Here is an 18797-nt window from a genome sequence, read left to right on the forward strand (position 1 = left end):
GCTTAAAGGGAGAAATTTGTAGTAATCTCTTTGTGCCAGCATGTTGCAAAGTTGTTGATATGTGGCATATAATTGTCACTCATGGTATGTGACATGAAGAGCTGGCCTTATGGTAGCAAGCATGAATTGTCCTCTTTGCTAAGCAAGGTCTGCCCTGGCTTGCCTTTGAATAGGAGACTACATGTGAGCACTGTAAGATGTTCCCTTCAGGGGATGGGGCTGCTCTGGGAAGAACACCTGCACATTTGCATGCAGAAGGTTCCAAGTTCCCTCTCTGGCATATCCAAGATAGGGCTTGGAGAAGCTGCTGCCAGCCTGTGGAGACAATATTGAGCTTGATGGACCAATAGTCTGACTTGGTATAAAGCAGCTTCCTATGTGCCTATATTTGTGAGATAACTCTGAACACCTGACAAACATTTTGATGCTCATATTTTGAGATTGAAGCCCATGTTTCTCATTTCTTCTCTAAGCAGCTTCATCTGCTCTTAGGGAGGAGAGCTAGTCTTGTGGTAGCAAACATGAATCGTCCCCTTTGCTAAGCAGGGTTGCCCAGGTTTGCATCTGAATAGGAGACTACAGGTGTGAGCACTGGCTGTCCAAATTAGAAGTCCAAGCACAGCCATTTCTGTTTTGAATATCATAAAAAGAACATGATTCCATGGTGGCTGAGAGCCAGAGTAATTCTGTATGCACACAACAGAGGGGGGCTGATTTTCTATGATCTCCCATTCCCTCTGAAACCCACTATGTCTCCTGAAAATGAGGGTTGCAGGACCCTCAGGGACATTTTTTGGAAGAGACAGTGGACTGCAGAGGGAAGGGAAGACAGTCAAAAAGTGCCCCTCCCCTGTAGTGTGCACACACAGCATTAATCTGAACGTCAGCCATAAGTTCACACTGCCACTCTGTCAGCTAGGGCATTCTGTTTCCCTGTATATACAAGAAGGGAAGCAATCAAATAAAACCAAGAAACCACTGCACTTTGTGAAGAACTAGCAAGCTATCAGATAAAATGAAGATTAATGATAGTGCCTCTGACGCTAATGTCTGGAATCATTTAATTCAAAGAGACCAAAGGAAACAAGAGGTGTATGTAAAAAAAATAAAAATAAAATCCCAATAAGACTGTGCTGCAATGTACTGCATCAAATTAGAAAACCAGTAGGAAAATAATATTTTTTACCGGGGTGGGGGACAGGAGAAACACAGAGACACAGTATATTTAGAAGTGACTTCTTGGAATAGCTAATGTAGTTACTAGAAGTTTAACATTAAACATGTTGGCTAAATATTGACTGAAATTACAACAGTTAGCTATTTCCCTTGGCATGTAAACTACAATGTTGACTGTACAGAGAACATGGATTACACAAAAAATATTGGGTTAAAGAGAGCTCAGATTTGTGGACTGACCTGGGGCCACTTCAGACTAGACACACACTGGTACATGCGATAAGGATAGGGTTTTGAACCACCCAGAGACCTATATCTGGGGAGGTATAAAAATGTGCTATATCCATAAATCAATAAATAAACAGATTCTTGCCATGACATTCACAGAGGACATCCCAAAAAGGGGGGGCATTGATGTGTCCCTTTATTACGTGATGGAGCTGTTCATCTGAATTGCCACTCTACATGTATAGCAGGAAATCGGATGAACAGCCCCCTCACAAAATAAAGGGGCACACCAAGATCACATTAGAGAATCCTCCACGAACAGCGGGTACACTCTTGGTGCAACCCCATCCTTATCACATGTGCCAGCAGATGTTTCGTCTGAAACAACCAATCCCCATTAACAACAAGGGATAACTATAAATTTTAGATAAATTCAGTTTTGGAAAATATCAGTTTGGCGGCCCATGGGGGGGCGGGGTTGTTGACCATGAAAATATGCAAAACTCCTACAACAGGGAGTACTCTTCCTAACAGTTATTTTCTGCTACATGTTTGTTGCAATTTCTAACTAAGCAAGTTATCAATGTCTAGCTTCACATTATGCAACTAGGTTGTCATCAGAAGTATTTGAAAGTCTCTGAAAGTCATTGGCATTCACTGAAGAATTTGCACTTATCTCCACTTCCTGATTTATACTTTAGATATAAAGAAAATGGAAAGGAAATTAAATTGATCTCTTTATTATTCCCTGATTCTTTTAGTAAAATGACAATGTGTAGAAAGGCTATTGTAGCACTACTAGCAATGAATAATAAAAGCAGGGGGACTTCTGTAGGTTTTTTAGTTTTTCTGTCCCCTATATGTATTTCTAGAGCCTTTATCAGAAATAGTTTCTCTATGGCCGCATTCACACGTGTATGCAGAACCAGAGGTTGCCGATCCGGTGGTTAAATTTTCAAACTGTGAATTGCTTTGCATATGTTCATCCAACTGCAGTCAGGCAACCACCATTTTCAGGACAGGGGAGCCCCTCTCTCTTCCTGGTCCATCAAGTCTGCATTCCAGCAAGTGCCATAGTGCTTGTGTCACCAGACTGTGGGCAGGGCATCAGCGCATCTCCAGCTGGTTTGGGAGGCAAGGAGGCTGGCAAAGTGAGAGGGAACCCCCGTGTCCATGTCCATCCCCACCACCACCTACAGCAATTTCATATATATATATATATATATATATATATATATATATATATATACACACACACACACACACACACACACACACACACACACACACACACATATATATATATATATATATATATATATATATATATATATATATATATATAAAAACACCTGAATGGCCTGAGGGGGGGGTCAATCAGGGGTTGGACCAAACAGGGGGTGGTTTGGTTCAACCTCAAACAGTTGAACCGAATCGGTTCTAAGTTGAATACATTCGATGTCGAACCTGTTCGCATATCACTACATATGGCATCTTCACTGCCCAATCACCATGGTGTTTCTGCTTGTGGACTCTCACGAGAGCTTCCACACACGGGATTAGCCACAGGTATGTCTTAGAGAATTATATATAGAGATGTATTAAGCAGTTACTTTCATGTCTCAGAATCTCGTCATGAAGTGTGAGAACTATAGAATGAAATCATTAGCATTTTTCCTCAGCATTCTCTTTTGAGTACCTATGCATTTCTCCAATGTAACACTGCAGGGTATCTTATTCATTCATACATATATATATATATATATATATATATATATATATATATATATATCCGCTCTGCTACCAAGTGCTAGAGCCAATGTACAATAAAATACATAAAATATGAATCTTATGTGATTCATTAGGTGAGAATTTTCCTCCAAGCTGTCGCCTATTTCTCAAATCTGCTCATTATTACTACACCACTAAACTTAAAGAGGTGGGTTGGGTGTTGTTGTTTTTTTACTCTTTTCCCACTCTTCAAAAAAACCCCACTGTCATCTACAAAGAACTTGCTATGTGATATTTTCACATGAGGCAGCTATTTGCCATACACTTGCCTCGCATTAGTTTCTTCTTTGTCAGATATAGAGGTTAAATGTCAGAGCAGAAGCAGTTTCCAGCAACTCTGAAAAACTTTCATCTGGAAGGAATTCAGATACAGTGTTCTGAGTAAAATGGACTGTGTACAAATGAACAATAAAGGTATGTCTCCAAATAAGACTTTGTAGAGATCTGAATGAGATGAGAGGAGGTGAAATAGATTTTAAGGTCATCTGGTCTCCACAGCCTGCACAGTGCCCACCCTGGCCCCACAATGGTACCCCACCCACTGACAGAACCCATCCATGCCTGGAACCCAATGAGGCCTCCTCCAGGAAGGAGGATCCAGGCCCTGCAGGAACCTCTAGCACTGAGCAGGATCCCATGGCAACCCAGGGCACAGAGTGACAGCTAGAACTCACCTCACTCATGGAGGTTCTTCCTAAGTAGCCTGAACTCTCAGGGGAATCTCACACACACCCATCTGGACCCTTTCTAGGCCCTCCAGCCACGATGAGCAGGCTAAGATACACTTTCAGTTCTGTTAGCTCAGGTGTGTCCATAAAAAAATAGGAAGCTGCTGCTTTCTGAGCTGATCCATCTACAGCAGCATTGTCTACTCTGACTAGCAGTGGCTCTCCAGGATGTCAGGTAGTATTTGGATTCCTCCATCAGGGATCATGGTGGTCCATTCTCTATCTCTCCTTCCCTCCCTCTCCTATTGCAGGGGAGGGAGTTGCTTCACTCATTCACTCATCCTGCTGGACTAAACTGGCCTCTCACCAGGGCACTCCAACCCCACCTCACCACTGTGAAGTGGGTAAGTAATAGACTGGTTGTAGACCACTCCCCTCCCGCCACCTTCATTTCTGCTTCTCATGTAAACCATTAATTTGGTAACTTCACTGGCAGGTGAGTGAGGTTCAGCAGACTACATCTTGCTCTCACCACCAACCTCTGCCCCCCGCCCTCACACCTTCTGAGCTGTATCCATAAAAAACTTAAATAAGAACAGCCCTGCTGGATCAGGCCCAAGGCCCATCTAGTCCAGCATCCTGTTTCACACAGTGGCCCACCAGCTGCCTCCGAGAAGCCCACAGGCAGGAATTGAGGGCATGCCCTTGCTCTTGCTGTTACTCCCCTGCAACTGGTAGAGGCATCTTGCCTCAGGCTGGTGGTGGCCTGAGACTGGAGGTGGTTGGAGATGGCCTTCTCCCACTAGGAGAAATGGGAGAAGACCAGAGATGTACTGTGGATGGTTGATCCACGGATGCCAGGCTTACTGAAACTAACATGTTGTGATTGTTGCTGCTACAACTGCTGCTGCTGCTACTGCGGTCTTTTTGGCTTTGTTTTGCAGGTCTGACATTTTGGGAGGGATTGGTTTCATTTGTCCTAACTTGAGAGCACAGAACTATGCAGTGCCTCAGACTGAGACAAAACAAAACAAAACTGAAGTTTCCAAAGATAAACAGAGTGTTCTCCCCCATCCCAAAGGACTTTACATGGGCATGGGATAGATACCATCCCACCATCGAAATCCCATTCATTTCTGGGGTGGTTTTCCTCCCAATTGACTTAACATGGGAATGGGATAGAAACATAGGAACACAGGAAGCTGGCTGCTATATACCAAGTCACACCATTGGTCTGTCTAGCTCAGTATTGTCTACACAGACTGGCAGCGGCATCTCCAAGGTTTGTAGGAGGAATCTCTCTCAGTCCTATCTTGGAGATGCCAAGGAGAGAACTTGGAACCTTATGCATGCAAGCATGCAAAAGTTGTTGTTGTTATCATTATTATTGAAAATATTTATCCCCCGCCCCTCGAGTGCAATACTGCTCGGGACGGATTACAACAATAAGATAGACACAGAAACAAGTAATAAAATTAATATTTTTTTTAAAGTCAGATTTAAATCAATTATTAGGTTCAAATTAAAACTGAAAATTATAAAAAGCTAAAGAACCTACCAGATATAACAACATAATAATGATATTAAAAGCCTCCTTTAAAAGGTGTGTTTTAAGATTTTTTTTAAAAAAACACTGAGGGAGGGAGCATGGCGAAGCTCTTCAGGGAGGGCGTTCTGAAGTCAAGGGGCCACAACCAAAAAGGCCCTGTCTCTAGTCCCCGCCAACCAGATCTCTGTTAGGGGCGGGGCTAGGGATGTGCATGGTCCGGACCGGTCTGGACCGGCACCGAGGGGGGGTCTACCTTTAAGGGCGGGGGGGTAGAATTTACCCCTCCCACAGCTCTTCCCCCTCCAGCGCTGTAGTTTAAAACGAAGTTTTTGGGGTGGCAGCATTCCTCACTGCCGCCCCTGCCCCCGTCGTCGCCTGGAACGCTCCGTAATAGCAACACGCATGCGCGCGTGGCGGCGCATGTGCGCCTGTTGCCAACGTGCGCGCGCCAGAGGGGGAAGAGCGGTGGGAGGGGTAAGTTCTATCCCCCACCCTTAAAGGTCGACCCCCCCTCAGTGCCGGACCGCCGGACCAGTCCAGCTCTGAACCGGTCCGGAGGCCTCCAACATGGCCTCCGGACCGGTTCATGCACGTCCCTAGGCGGGGCCATGTTCTTCCCAAAGCGGCTCCATCCTCTAAGGGGAATATCTTACAGTGCTCACACATGTAGTCTCCCATTCATATGCAACCAGGACAGACCCTGCTTAGCAAAGGGGACAAGTCATGCTTGCTAAAACAAGACCAGCTCTTTCTTCTCCAAGAAACCACCCCACCATAGAAAGCCCATTCATTTGAGGGTAGTTTTCTACCTGTGTCATATTTTTATTAATAACAAAAATGTCATAACTAGTGAGTGGCCATAGTTGCAGACATATTGTGTACTAGAAGGCAGGCAAGAGTTTGACAACAAAAGCACAACAGGAAGTGCAGTGGTTTGTTTGTTTATGCACCTTTACACAGGTGGGGATGGAAATCTACCCCCAAATCCAGATGAGGGTTAATCAACTGAATCCAGTTAAATGTGCATATGAATTCAAACCATAATTCTGAGGATAACAGCATCCTTGCTTTATTCTTGATGATAAATGCATCACAACAAGCATCACCTCAGGAATGCATTTCCTGCTGGGTGAAAGAAAAGATGGCACTTGCAAGATGCAATTTGTACAAATACTTGTATTTCAAAGAACGTAAGTTTTTTCTTGAAAACTGCTGCCCAGTTAATTGGGGCACCTTTTCAATCAATTAATCTAACATTTGAGGAAAATATTGCAACTCCAGTGTTATATATAAATCTATCCCCACTTTTATCTTCCAAAGGGAGGGAGGGAGGAGGGAGGGAGGGAGGAATCTATAAAAAGAATACTATCTAGGATCTTCTGAACTTCAACATGGCACCTGCTTCATTGTCTTCTCATACATGCCAGATAGCATGAAAATGCTTAATTAGAGTCTGGAATGTTTCACCAACTTAACTCCAGCCAACGAAATGTGTGAGCACAAAAGCCTGCACACACCAAGGCTAGAGAATAACATTTGTAAATTGCTAAAATGTCTCTGTATGACATTTAACCTTGGTACTTTGCAATGCTGCTAATGAGAGTCAAGCAGGAGGCCAAGGCCTACCAGATGCAGAAACGCTCTGATGCATAAAAGACTTCTTGGAGCAGGTTGATTTTGAAATATGTTTGAAAAACAAAAAGACAACAATACACCAAAACATCCATGGAGATGCTGAGCAGATTTGATCAGGTCAGAAACCAGCACATCCAGGTGACCAAGAATGTTCGCTGGAGAAGTCAATCAGATATTAGAAGCACAAAAGACTGAAAATACAATGAAGCTATTCACACAATGAAAAACTGTGTTCTACCCGGGTTTGGGAGCAGTGTTCCCTCTAAGAGGGATTCATGGATGTTGTTGACTACAACTTCCATGAATCCCTCTTAGAGGGAACACTGCTCCCAAACCCGGGTAGAACACAGTTTTTCATTGTGTGAATAGCTTCATTGTATTTTCAGTCTTTTGTGCTTCTAATATCTGATTGACTTCTCCAGTGAACATTCTTGGTCACCTGGATGTGCTAGTTGGATGGATGTTGTTGACTACAACTTCCATAATCCCCAGGCAAAAGCCATTGCAGCTGGGGGTTCTGGGAACTGTAGTCAACAACATCTGGGAATCCCTCTTAGAGGGAACACTGTTTGGGAGCTGTGTGTGCTCCCAATTTTTAGTTGTGTAGAAGCAAGGTGGGAAGAAAACCTGTGGGAGCTAGGACCCTGGCAGCATCAGCTCTCATTTGCAGTGCCTCATAGTCCCCTCTTTGTTCTTCCAGTGTTAGTCTCCATTTTGTCTCTCCAGAAATGGCTGTTTGTTTTGGTCTCTCTCTTCAGCCATGACCTACAGCTGAAATTAAGCTGCAAGCCTTTTCACATTTCTTTGTAACTTTTCCTTTAAATAAATCCTTGTAGTTCTTCAGTACTAAAGAACTGTCTCAAGACTTTTTGCTTTGCTGCTTTCTCACCAAACTGGTTTCACTTTGCTATTTGGGGACTGAACTGCCATTCTTCCCCTACCAAACCTGGGTAGCGTTTTCTCCTAACATGCTTCCACATGATCACTTCTACCCAGATTTTCCTCTTACCTTGCTTCCACACAACCAAAAGTTGGGAGCACAGTTTTCAGTGTTGTGAAAGACCTCAATAGCTAGCGTCCACAATGGTGCTACTGGGGGTCAGGGTTAGTGCAAACAGAGTTCTTCTCAGCAATTTCTGGAGCCACCTGAAAAGCCATTCCTGAAACTGTGCTCCCCTCAGCAACAGTGTTGCTGAGAGAACCTCAGAGAGAGGAGGAAGACATAGGAAGATAACTTCTGCTAGCAGAGCCTCCACTAGCATTGCATCCTCTAGCAACTAGTGGAAGGTGTCTCCATGTGGTGTCTGGAAGCTCCATAGGGTCTTCCCCCTCCTCCTGCAGTGTCATTCCATGCCATTGCCAAGAATCCCCCCAGGCTTGCAGCCACAACCACCACACACCCCGCCCCCAGCTCTTGGGAATGCTTTTAAGGCTGCAGGAAGGAAGATATGAAGGGGAGAACTGCTTTGCTGACTTTGACTTCTAATAGTCAGAAGTCCAACACTCAAACCATAGTCAATGGTGAATCCACGGAGGAGTCCCCAGCTCAATTCCCCACTCTGCCATGAAACTTACTGGGTGATTCATTCTCTCTCCGCCTAAATTACCTCACAGGGATGGAGATAAGAAGAATCATCTATGCCATCCTGAAATATTTTTTCTTTGAGCCTCTGAGCCTACCTCTTTTAGACATGGTGGCTTAATTTGTTCCTAGCACATCATTTGGGAATCACTGATCTAGAACTGCAAGCTGCTTTCATCTGTAGATGAAAATACAGTAGCCAATAATACAGTAAGGCCGTTCCCAAGAGCAGCCTAACCCAGGCTGTGTGCAGGGCTGGGATCCATGTTGACCCTAGTGCTGCCCACCCACTTGACCCAGCTTTTAACTCCAGCCTTTTACTGAAGTTAAGAACACAAGTGTACCCTTAACCCCGATACCGAGGTTGTATGACCAGACACAGAGATGGGTGCTTAGAGTGCCCATAGCATGGGGGTGTCCCCCAATGCACCACACTCATCATGAGGTGCATTGTGGGATATGTGGAGGCCAGGACGCATTGTCCTGGCCTCCAGAAATCTGCACTGCATGTGAATCATGTGGGAGCATGGTCCACACATCCCAACACTGTTTTGTGATCATCTGGGGGGAAGGTAAGTTTAGCACAGCCTACCTCCCCGCCCCCACCTGCCTTGCCTCTGGTATACCCATAGTATTTGACATTTTGTATCATTTAGATAGAGCTGAATCCTTCCCACTGCGGTAGCTACCTCTTGAGAAAAGAAAAGAAAATGGCTACTGTATTATATTATACTAGGGAGGAAAAAAAGAGAAAGGTAAAACCAACCTAAATTATTTTAGAACTGCCACTGTGGGAAACCGGATGCTGGACTAGGTAGTATGGATGTACACTAATCCATTTTTTAAAAATTTGATTTGTGCCCAAATTGAATCACCCCTGACTTGCTTTGTTTCCGAATCTGTCCCCCCGAATCACCCCAGATTCACTTTGGATTTGATTTTATTTGGATTTGGATTGATTCAAACCACTTATCAAGATCCTAGGGGCACTAGACATGGATGGTGGGTAGCTCCCCATGGGTGCCATCAACCACCCAAATTTCAAGGCAGTGGGGCACTTGGTTGATTTTTAATGATTTATCTTAGTTTTAACTGATTTTATATATTTCCACCATAGGAAATAATGGAGATTTGAAGTCACCCTATCCTAACCCTAACAAGGATCCCCAGCTTTCATTTAAAAAAAAATCTAAGCTCTAGCTCTTGTAGAAGTGGAGTTATGGAGCAAAATATTACCCCTGCTAACTTGGCAAAGAGGCACCTTTTAACGTGGTGATTCTCTTTATGTAGCAGGGTGAGAGTAACTGGCCCTATCCACCCCCAGCACAGTACCTCCAGTGACTGTTGCTGGTGTCTATCTTAGGTTTCTGTTTAGATTGTGAGCCCTTTGGGGACAGGGATCCATCTTATTTATTTATTATTTCTCTGTGTAAACCACCCTGAGCCATGTTTGGAAAGGCGGTGTAGAAATCGAATGAATAATAAGAAGAAGAAAGGAATCCCTATGAGGGTTCACTGCACACCTTCATTTCTTTTGTTCATTTTGACTGTTGTTGGACAGTGTCAACTGCCATGTGTCAACTACACACACACGCACACACACTGAGGTACTCAGTGTATGTTTTAGGGATTTTGGAAGTGTTTAGATTCTTTGGTGTCTTCATTACACACCTTCATTTCTTCTGTTCATTCTGACCCCACTACTTTGCAGGTGGGTGTGGGGAATTAGTGGCATCTCCTGTGCCAACTACCCCCCAACCCACAAGCCAGTGGGTACTCAGTTTATATTTTAGGAATTCTTGACTTAGACTCTTTGGTGTTAATGAATTCTCATAGGGATTCATTGTGAGGAAAGGTAATTAGACATCAAAGAGTCTAAACACTGGGGGGGGAATCCTAAAACATAAACTGAGTAGTACCCCCCACTGCTTTGCAAGTTGGAAGGGGGTGTGTTTGGCACATGACAGTTGGCACTGTCAAAAAGACAGTCAAAATGAATAGAAGAAATGAAGGTGTGTAATGAATCATCATAGAGATACATTGAGGAAAAGTTATTCTACACCGAAGAATCCAAACACTTGAAAAATAGCGACCACACATTTTGCTCCATAACTTCACTTCTACAAGGGCTAGAACTTAGCTTTTAAAAAGAAAGCAAGCAAGCAAGCTGGGGAATATGGAGGAATAATAGGGGGGATCCAAATCTCAAATAGATTTGAACTGAATCTGGCGCAATTCCATTTGGACCTTAATCTAGCCAATGGACCACAGTGGCAATTTGTTCTGTCTCCAAAGCACCTGAATCAGCTAGATTCGGGTACAAATTTATTTAAGTCCATTTAAGTCGATTCACACATCCCTAGTAAGTAGGCCTTAGACCTGATCCAGCAGGGCTATTCTTATGCAAATATAAAATGTGGGGAGAGAACCATGTATTGCATCCTGAGCTTCACTGGAGGAAGGATACCATGTAATTAATGATAATGATTCTGGTAAATGCCAGACAACATGCATTGTTTGCAGACAAATGGACTTAAATTGAACTGGGAAAGGATGGATTAAACAACAGATTTTAAAAGGTAGCAACACTTTCAAAGCCACTAGCCACTAACCAGGTTGTTTACAAAGCAACTTGTAAAATAAGCGTATGACCATGACAGAAACCTAGCAGAGAAACAAAGCTCATCAAAAGCTTTTTCACTGATATAAGTTTGAAATTTCTAGGCCAAGAAGATTCTTGGCTATGACATGACACAAGGGGGTGGGGGGAAATACCCTCAGAAGACTTTTCAAAGAGTATGTTTATTGTTGTATAACCATATCTCAGCAATGGCTTGGCATATTTGTAAACATACAGGATATTGTATTCCATTCCAGTATTCCATTTCAGCCCATTTGCTGTCTCTGTGTTTTATGTTTAGATACAGATACTTATCCAGTGTTTTATGTTTAGATACAGATACTTAAGTACAAAACATATGTGTGGGAGAATTGCTGTTGTATTAGTAACTCAGAGAGAGTGAGAGAGCACTGAACTATGAAGTCCCCAGTTCAAATCCTACCTTAGTCATGCATGGCTTTAGGCAAGTCATTATCTCTCACTTTCCAAGCCTCCAACCTGTGCTTTAGTGACAATAATATTGGCCTACCTTATCGGGCAGTTTTAAGGATAGCTGAGATAGTATAGGTGAAGCACTGTGAGCAGTGTTTTCTCTAAGAGTGATTCCCAGATGTTGTTGACTACAACTTCCATAACCCCCAAGCAAAAGCCATTGCAGCTGGGGATTCTGGGGATTGTAGTCAACAACATCTGGGAATCCCTCTTAGAGGGAACACTGACTGTGAGTACTCTAAAGTGCAATTCAAACACTGAGTATTAAGACACAATAAACTGACAAACTAGCAAACGTATAGAAAAAGAGAGATTAAACAGATGACAAAAGCAACAACGTAAATGTTTCCTTTTCTTTTAAACAAATTACTGAAGTTCTCAGTGCACATATTTATTGTCTGTAGGTGGTTTACAGCATAAAGCAAACCAAAAATAAAACAAACCAAGAATTTAACAGTTAAAACTTATAAAAACCAGATTAAAATATTCATTAAAAACACCAACTAAAAGGCTTGGCTGAAGAGATGGGTCTTTAAAAGCCAACAAGGATGGAGCAGCTCTAATCTCAGCGGGGGGTGTATTCCACAGTCCTGGGGCAACTACAGAGAAGGCATGCCTTTGAGTCACCACCAGATGACCTGGCGGCACCTTCAGATGGACCTCCCCTGAAGATCGTAATAGGCGGCAGGGTTCAAAGCAAAGAAGGCATTCACTTAAATATTATGGGCCCAAGCCATTAAGGGCTTTCTAGGTAATAACCAGCACTTTGTATTTTGCCTGGAAACCTATTGGTTGTAGATCTTTTAGAATCGGAGTAATATGGTCCGGGAGACCAATCTGGCAGCAGTATTCTGCACCAACTGGAGCTTCTGAGCTATGTAAAAAGGAAGCCCCACGTAGAGTGCATTGTAGTAGTAAGCCTGGAGGTTGCCAGCAAGCTCACCACTGACTTATGGTCACTCACTTCCAGGAAAGGTCACAGTTGGCGAACTAGGCAAAGCTGATAAAAAGCACTCCTGGCCACCACCTCCACCTGAGGTATCAGGGAAAGTGTTGGGTCCAGAAGTACTCCCAAACTGCGAACCTGTTCCTTCTGTGGGAGTGTAACCCCATCCAGAACAGGCAGATCCCATTTAACTGTGCCTTCCTACAGTGAGCACTTTCATCTTGTTTGGATTCAGTCTCAGTTTGTTATCACTCATCCAGCCCATTGCTGCCCCAAGGCAGGCATTTAGGGAAGTTATGCTGTTGCCTGATGAAGTTGACAGGGAGTTTAGATTTGGGTATCCTCAGTATACTGACAACACCCTGCATCAAATTCCCTGATGATCTCTCCCAGAAGGTTAATGTAGATGTTAAAAAGCATTGGAGACAAAGTGGAGCCCTGAGGAATACCATTTAAAGCCGGACTCTAATTGAAAGGGGCAATTTGCAACCCAATATTTTGCAACTAATGGTTTTGTCATGAAGAATACGGTAATAATTCTACTTTAATCTATTCTCCATTTAATTTATTTTTTAAAAAAATCATAAATGCTATGGATCTAACAACATATGAGTACCAAATACCTTAAAATAATCTCCAGAATTTGCATCCAAAATTTTCTACTCTCAAGGTAAAACCACCAAATATTTTTAAACTTGCTCTCATGGTCACCACAGCTTCAGTATTCCAAGTTATGCACTGCAGAATTGCACAGCTTTCCACCTGTGACTCCCATGCACAATCATACATGCTATACTGACTTCCTGGACACTGTCCAACTGAACACCAGCCCATCTCTTGTCTTTATTTATTTATTACATTTATATGCCACCCCATCCAAACGGCGCTGGGTGGTGCACAGTAACAAAAACAAAACTCGTGAATCGGTCATTCTACAAACAATCAATACAAACCCATTTTAAAAACAGTTTGAAACCATTAACAATTAAAACATTTTAAACAGTTTAATTATATCAGTGGTTTCAAATCAGGGTCCCCAAATGTTGTTGGACTACACACCCCCATCGGTCATTGGGGCTGAGGATGATGAAGTTGTAGTCCCACAACATCTGGGGACCCAAATCTGAGAACCACCTCATTATAGCCTTTCATCTACAGTGCAGTCCCATTACAATTAATGCCCCCCCCCCACTTCATACAGACTCTACAACTTTTAACTTTATTCATACTCCCCAGTTCTTCATTCATTATACATATGCCCAACTGCACAGTCCATGCTTTGGATCATGATTCACTGCCCAGCTAGAAAAAGAGCTGCTTATTTTCCTAGAATCAGTTCCAAATGCTATTTCCCAGATAGGACCAAACTCTCTCACACAGAGAAACATATCTTTATCCCCCATCTGCTATCATATTCTAAAGTCCCTCCTACTGGCATCACTAGAGCCAATTCCCAAGTCCTGGTACTCCATTATATATAACTATGTATCTTTGACGACAGTCTCATAACTCTTTACTGTTCCTTCTAGAATCCCAGCTATGTAACCCACATCTCTACACATGCACACTTCCAGAAACTTTCATTCCCAGATACCCAGCCCCAAAGTGATTTGTTCTGTTGATGCAATACTGACAACTATGATTCTTTTACACCGTTAGAATATGTACAGAGTCTAAAGGACTTGGGTAATTCTACATGGGTGTTTTTCACACAGGGTTTTTAGTTCGCATCTCCTTTGGAAAGGAGGTGTGTGTTCACATATTGGCAAGATTTACACCAAAGTCCCTGCAAGCTACCGGGGGCACTTCACACATGATTCAGGTTTTTCATTGCGTATTAGAGTGTAGCCTGATTTATATCTAGAATGTTATTTAGAAATAATATTTAAAAAATCACTTTTTGCATTGGTTTTGAGGGGCAACTTTGAACTCGCAGTAAAGCCTCTCAGTAAACTCACAACAAAGCCTGCTGTGTGAAAAATGCCATGCGGAGTGAGTGAGTGAGAGAGAGAGAGAGAGAGAGAATATCATAACCTTTCATTCGAAGTAATGATACCCACAGGACCCTATACCCTCTATAAACATCCTAGTTCTGTCCTCAGTGTCATTCCTCCACACTTATAGTCAGCACCATCTCCTGCAACCAACTCTTTACACCCCTTGACAAACTCTCTGCCATGACAACAAGGAATGTGTGTGTTGTGAATCCTCATTCTTCACAATGCAGTCAGCTCAGAGGGGCTGTAGGATAGTGTCTAGGGGACTGAACAGAGAGCAAAGCAGCAGTAAATCCCCTTTGAAGAGGCTGCCTGGGGAAAGTGCACAGAGCAAGAATGGGACTCTCCTAGGGGGGCAGGCCCAAGAGCGGCTAGGATCTTACAGGAGTGGTAGAAGCATGCTTGATAGGACAGCCAAGTGGTACTTACCGAAGAAGGTGTTGATGAAGCCATACCACACGCAGCCGGCTGGCCCGATCAGCCACCTGCCCTGAGTGCTGGCAGCAAAGCTGAAAGGAGTGCCCACAATGCAGACCATCAAGTCACTCAATGAAATGTTCATCAGCAGCAAGTTAATCGGAGACCGCAGCACTTTATTTCGGCAGAAAAGGATCAGGACCAGGAGGTTGTTCAAAAAGCCCAGGGTTCCAATGACACCAAGGCAGATGGCTGTGATCAAGTGGCCGGTGGGACTCAAGGTGTGCTCTTGCCCATAACGGTGATTGCTGCTACTGCTGCTGCCGCTGCCGCTGCTGCTGCTACACCAGACACTGTTCACACCACTGCAGCTGGGACTGATGCTAGGCACAGTCATCTCAGTAGGGCTCTTTCCCCGGCTCCTCCAGCTGCCTGGCTCAGCATTGCAAGATCAGCAGACGAGCTAAAAATCTCTTATGCAGACACAGATACACACACAAGACCCTTTAAAAGCCTTCACTGTGTTATTTCTTTTTCTCCCCCTCCTCTTGTAATGTTTTCAAATTAGGTAAACGGTAACCTCAATGAGTTAAAATGTACCAGGGATTCCTTTCGGTGATACTCCACCATGTGGCTAAGAGGAGGCAGCTCTTCCTCCTTTCTTCACTTGTGTCTGATGTACCGTATGAAATCTAAAATGTAACCGGTGCAATCTGATAGTAGAATGTAGGTCAGAAAAATGTACACAGAAGGGGTTGATTCTGATATCAGGGGAGCAGCATTATAATATGAGTAGGTGAAAGAATGGAGGAGGGGTCTGTTTTAACCCTCCAGTGATCGGTGGTATGCATGCAGTCTTTTTATTTTTTTAATCCTTTCAGGATGTGACAGCGTTTGAAACCTCTGAAGTTTCAAACACATTTTTAAAGAGTTTTACAGATTATTCAGTCTGGGGACCAGAAATAAAATCTAGAAGGAGAGCCTCAGCATCCCCTTGATTATTTATGTGATAGTTGAAATATGCAGCTTTCCCAGATTTATATCATGGCAAAAATGTAGAAGACTATGGAACTGAGTTCCTGTGGGTTTTTTGTTTTAAACTCTAGGATATGGTTTATAAGGTAAAATCCTATATCCCAGTAGACAGCTGATTCATTACTAAATCAGGTTACATTTATTACTAGAAGCAGATGGAAAGAAGATCAATGCTGCACTAAAACCTGAAGCCAATGTTTTTCTTATTAGTACATCTTTGAAAATGCAAAAGAACATATATTGAACAATTGGTCCCAGTTGCTCTGCTTAAATCCATTTTAAAGGAAGCCACGACACAATTCTGTTAGAGTTAAGCATATCTAAGCCCCATCCTGGTTTTCATTGGGAATTAACAGTGCTTAATAAGATATTTAAATGTTCCTACAATGTTTGAATCTTGCTGCAAAAATTCCATTTTAGTGAGTGCAAAAATAACACAAACTCACTTTTACACTTTTTTAATGCAGCTATTCAAAGCCCTTGTTTCACCTATCTGCTGCTGTTGCTGCTGCTTTGGGAACTGTCATAGTTTAGTGATAGGGTACATCCCCACTGGTATGTTTCCCAGACTATGGGAAACACCTATATCGGGCAGCAGCAATATAGGAAGATGCTAAAAGGCATCATCTCATACTGAGCGGGAGGAGGCAATGGTGAACCCCTCCTGTATTCTACCGAAGACAACCACAGGGCTCTGTGGGCGCCAGGAGTTGAAATCGACTTCACGGCACACTTTACATGCTTTGCAGAGAGAGGATCCCAGGTTCAGTCCTTGGCATCTCCAGGTGAGGATGGAGAAAGAACCAGTGTGCAGACAATGCTGAGCTAGGTGGATCAATGGAAACACTTTTATATATGCTGTTGGCAGGGTGGGAGAGGATCCTTCTTCATAACGCAACCAGGCTACACTTCCCCGGGTTGGGATATATATACAGATGCACATTTGAATCCACATCCCATTGGAAGTGATGCAGTACAGAGGACTGACATCTACTGTACATTCAGAGGCACAATTGGGAGGGAGTTTCCTGCTTTCCATAACAAAAAGGATGCATTCCCTCTTCCTCCACCCATGAGATACCAGCCCCTGACCCACCACCACTTCCCGCACAGCTTTTTATCAACAGCTTTCCACCTGCAGAGGGAACTGAAAAGGGGGGGCGACTTTTCTGGTGGATATTTTTTTGTCAAATACACCCCACCACACACACACCTCCATTGAGCTCAGCTGCACAAATGATTGTCCAGACTGTGCCCTTATTTGACATATGTATGCATTATTCTAAATTGTTATGGATTATTTGTTAATGGATTAAAAGCAAACAGCAACAAAAGAGCCAGCGTGCTGTAGTGGTTAGAGTGCTGGACTAGGACCAGGGAGACCCGAGTTCAAATCCCCATTCAGCCATGATACTAGCTGGGTGACTCTGGACCAGTCACTTCTCTCTCAGCCTAACCTACTTCACAAGGTTGTTGTGAGAAGAAACTCAAGTATGTAGTACACCGCTCTGGGCTCCTTGGAGGAAGAGCAGGATATAAATGTAATAAATAAATAAATAATACAAAAAACAATGAAACTTGTTTTGTAAATCACGGGTATTGGCTGACATCAAGAGTAACTGAGAACAGATGCACCGGGTGTGTACCCTGTGCTGTGGAGGGCTTCTCCACTACTGCTGAGCCTGCATGTGCAATAGGATCAAATGAATTTGAGTGCTTTGCTCTGGCTCTGGAAGTGCCCTGTGTCACAAAAATTATGTCCCTGAGGGCTGTGTGACTCTCAGAGACATATTTTTGGGTGACCCAAGACACTGCCCAAGCCAGAGTCAAAATCTGTACATCCAACATGACACCACCTGGAAAACTCTCTGCAGCTTGGCCATGCCTTCTGAGTGCTTCCATGCTCAGTTGCTCTGGATATCAGTCATTATAATAGTAATGGGCAACATCCAGATTAGTTAGTTATGACAAAGCAATACTGAGTTATGATTAACTTATCTAATTTAAGTCCCTTAATTTCAGTAGAACATACTCATGACTCACGTAATCTGGATGTTGGTCAATAACAGTTGACATACATATAGAGGTTAAGCATGTTCCAAGCACCTAACATGCTTTATCTTGTGATTATATAAGGGTATCACACATGCAGCCTAACCGAAGTGAGGGCAACCCAGCCTGGGTTAGGCTGCATGTGTGAAGTGCTGGGATCGCAGTCGCTCCAGGCACTATACCTGCTCCAAACCCCACTTTCAAACCTGGTGTTTAGCCAAGATTAAGAGATGCCGGGTGGCATGCCACTGCCCCATGCAAGATTGTGGGCAGAGCATGGCAGCTTGCAAGTGCTGCCTACACACTGGTAAGCACCTGCAGATTATTCCTTAAAGGTGCATCTCATCGTCGCCCCCTCAGCTCTGCCCTCACCAGCCACTCCTGGATCGGAGAGCATAGGATCAGTGTCTTCTTGGGAGAAATTTCCTTTAATCAATAGAATCAGATCCCCAAAACACACACACACACACACACACACACACACACACACACACACACACACGGTCTGATGGGGACAACAGAAGAGGTTAGGGGCTTTTGCAGTACCACCCCACTGTTTGTAATCCTGATTTGAGTGTGAGCCCCCTTCCCCTGATCTAGCTGCTATTG

The 18797-nt window shown here is 43.5% G+C and overlaps 1 protein-coding gene across 1 annotated transcript in view; it reads right to left on the reverse strand.

Annotated features, from left to right (window-relative positions):
* The window catches only part of LOC128350219 (parapinopsin-like), a 176814-nt gene extending 161316 nt beyond the window's left edge, over positions 1-15498 (reverse strand). Inside the window, exon 1 of the mRNA XM_053308108.1 lies at positions 15114-15498. Within this exon, the coding sequence (XP_053164083.1) occupies positions 15114-15498 (385 nt within the window). The remainder of the gene's footprint in view (positions 1-15113) is intronic.
* Between the last annotated feature and the right edge of the window lie 3299 nt (positions 15499-18797).

The sequence above is a fragment of the Hemicordylus capensis genome, chromosome 3, assembly GCF_027244095.1.
Source record: "Hemicordylus capensis ecotype Gifberg chromosome 3, rHemCap1.1.pri, whole genome shotgun sequence".
Classification (NCBI taxonomy): Eukaryota; Metazoa; Chordata; class Lepidosauria; order Squamata; family Cordylidae; genus Hemicordylus; species Hemicordylus capensis.